The 2,828-nt window shown below is 33.9% G+C and overlaps 1 protein-coding gene and 1 non-coding gene across 2 annotated transcripts; both read right to left on the reverse strand.

Moving 5' to 3' along the window:
* On the reverse strand, positions 1 to 795 carry LOC127085311 (uncharacterized). Its single transcript, XM_051025834.1, has 2 exons — positions 598 to 795; positions 1 to 317 (listed from the first exon to the last, which is right to left on the reverse strand). The coding sequence occupies exon 2, from the start codon at positions 313 to 315 to the stop codon at positions 1 to 3; it is 315 nt and encodes a 104-aa protein (XP_050881791.1). The 5' UTR covers positions 316 to 317; positions 598 to 795.
* On the reverse strand, positions 788 to 859 carry TRNAE-UUC (transfer RNA glutamic acid (anticodon UUC)). The gene has a single exon. It is a non-coding gene; the product is annotated as a tRNA-Glu (tRNA).
* Positions 860 to 2,828: the final 1,969 nt, after the last annotated feature.

A 2,828-nucleotide genomic window follows, 5' to 3' on the forward strand; every position in this document is an offset into this window, starting at 1 on the left:
TTACCTGACTTTCTTGATCATAATGGCCTTGAGTTTCCGAGCAAGATCCTGCGATCGAAGCCTACGCTGCAAATTCTTTTGCGCTAACACACGCTTCTCAGAGTTTTTGATATGAAACCTCTGTTCAATCTTTATCATCCTCTCGATCCCACTCGATGTCATCTTACGTTGCATCAACGCCAATGCCCCTTCAAGGTTTCCATTATACACCTGCACTCGAATGCCTCTGGTTTGCTGAAGCTGAGCATTAAAAGGCTCAGTTGCGAAAACTGACTGTCTGAATAAGTTTGATAAACTTCTCGCAACTGAGTTCATATCTAATGAAATGAAATGAACACGATTACAAATTCTATTCTGATTTTCAGAGTAGCAATTCACATAACTCGTTTTTGTCATCGTTTATAAATCAAATAAAAAACTTAACTTAGATTTGATCCCATTTTCAATAAACCCTAACAGTGGAATCGAGAAAGATGCTTAATAGCAACATTCGGAAAAACCCTAATTGTAAATTATTGCAACATTCGTAAACATTCAAAGCAAGAAGCATATAGAAAAGAGGAAGTGAAATTGAATAAAAGGAAAAGTTCGACTAACTTTGTTACTGTCTCTGGCGGTCGGCGAGAGATTCGGATGCGGTTTTGTGGCGAGGTGATTTAGGTGCGACTCTGACGGTGATGGATGTGTTTGGTGACTGATAATGCGAAAGGAGATGTATTGGATTTGTGGATTGAAAATCTCAGAAGAAAAAAATTAGAGAAGTTTGTTATGATAGAATGTTAAAAAATTCCGATGCCGGGAATCGAACCCGGGTCTCCTGGGTGAAAGCCAGATATCCTAACCGCTGGACGACATCGGATTGTTGGACATATTTTGCAACGCTATATTTATATCATTTAATGCTTTTACTTGTCATTCAGTAACTTACAAATCCATACTATAATCCGACTAAAACGTACTCATACATATATTTCGATGAAAATGAGATGGGTATATGTTATATATTATATCTCCATAAGAAAAATATAAGTTGTAAAATGGCTAATTTTTTGAATGCTCTTAGAAGAAAGGTAAGTTTTTGAATGCACTTGTAAAGGGATCATCCTTTTTGCAAGAAGAAAGGTAAGTTTCATATTTTAGTAAACCTTTAAGTTTTTGTTTTTATTTTTATTAACTTGAGCATTGGAGTTTATGTATATACATCATTCTTGGGGTATGTTATAGCCATCCTCTATATTTCTCCATATTTGAGAGTAATCTTATTAATTATTTTAGGTCCATTTCAGATCATTGTATCATATGTAAGAATAATTTTTCGATTTTCATTTTTCTTTAACATATTTTGATGATCGAGTGCATAAAAGTTATTTCTTTAAAGACATAAGAGAGTTGAAGAGCATCATCCACCCAAAATTTTGAAGAGTGGAATAAGACAAGTTGTTTCACATGTTCAACAACCACCTGGCAAAAAAGGAACTTCAAATAAATAACCAATTGAAATAGAGATAATTTGCTTGGAGATGATTTTACCATAGTTGAGCAGTAATCGAGGATGCTTAAAAAATCTCTATAGGATTGAAAGAATCATAATTAGGATGTTCTGATAGTCATCGTGGCTTATTTGGAATCGCACCATGTTTAGCACAAAGGCAAATCGCGATAAATGTAACAAATAAAATTACAAATTTTTCTCTTGCGATAGATCCTTACAAATGACCACGAGTCAAGGAATAATCTATCATTTTTATTAGAAAAATCCCTAGAGATGAAGAGTGGGCGACAATGATTCTATAGTTTGTGTTTTGTCGGGGCATTGAACATGTTACTCCATGCATAAGAGGGGGAAATTTGCAGAGGTTTGAAAAATATTGATTTAAAACAAAATAATTTTTCAAATTAAAGTTTGAAAATATTTTACAAAAAATGTTTGAAAGCACAACGAAAATTCTAAGTAAGAAAAATAAGCGGAAAGTAAAAGAGATAAGGGAAGAGAAATAACACTAGAGATTTATAAAAGTTCGGTCTTAAAGAAGTTGCTTACTCTTATCTCTAATAATTGATCTTTAGAGTATCCATTAATGCTTGAATGCTTTAAGAATGTTAAGCCCACAAAATCCATTATACAAGGAAATGAAGGTTCGGGCTGACTTCGAGCCAAACCGCAAACTGAGGAATGAAGTGATTAGTCTTCACGCCAAACAACGAATAGAGCTTTGAGAAGTTAGTCTCTAAGGAAAAATGAAATTTTACATATATTGATCTCGAACCAAGGTGCAATTTAAAGTTGATTATCCTCTTAACTGAATCGAGGTTTTATACGGGCTAACCATGAATAGAATCGAAATTTTTACCGGGTTAATCTCAAACCTACTGAGCATTTATAAAGGATGAACTTAGAAACTGCGTGACATTTTATATCAGACTGATCTCGAATAGATATAGATTTTAGCCGAGTTGAGCTCAAGAACCATTGTGAATATTTTTCTCTAGTTATTCTTCACGAATCTAAAAGAAGAAGTTTTCTTCAATGGCAGAACATACGAACCAAACAGAGACTTATACTAATCTTCAAAAGAGCTTTTACATTGGTTCAGCTCCAAACAAAAATAATCAATTCCTAAGGAAGAATGATTTACTCAAGAGAAAATATTAATCTTGGTAAATTTACAATAAATCCCTCACCCATAACAAATAACTCACAAAACTCAAGAACACTCTCAATGAGTGGATATGTCTGTGATGGACTTATCTATCTCATTGTTTATACCAACTTTCGCATCCAACGATGCATAGAGAAGGACACACCATAATATATTTGGTGTTCCCTG

Source organism: Lathyrus oleraceus, chromosome 5, assembly GCF_024323335.1.
Source record: "Lathyrus oleraceus cultivar Zhongwan6 chromosome 5, CAAS_Psat_ZW6_1.0, whole genome shotgun sequence".
Taxonomy (NCBI): domain Eukaryota; kingdom Viridiplantae; phylum Streptophyta; class Magnoliopsida; order Fabales; family Fabaceae; genus Lathyrus; species Lathyrus oleraceus.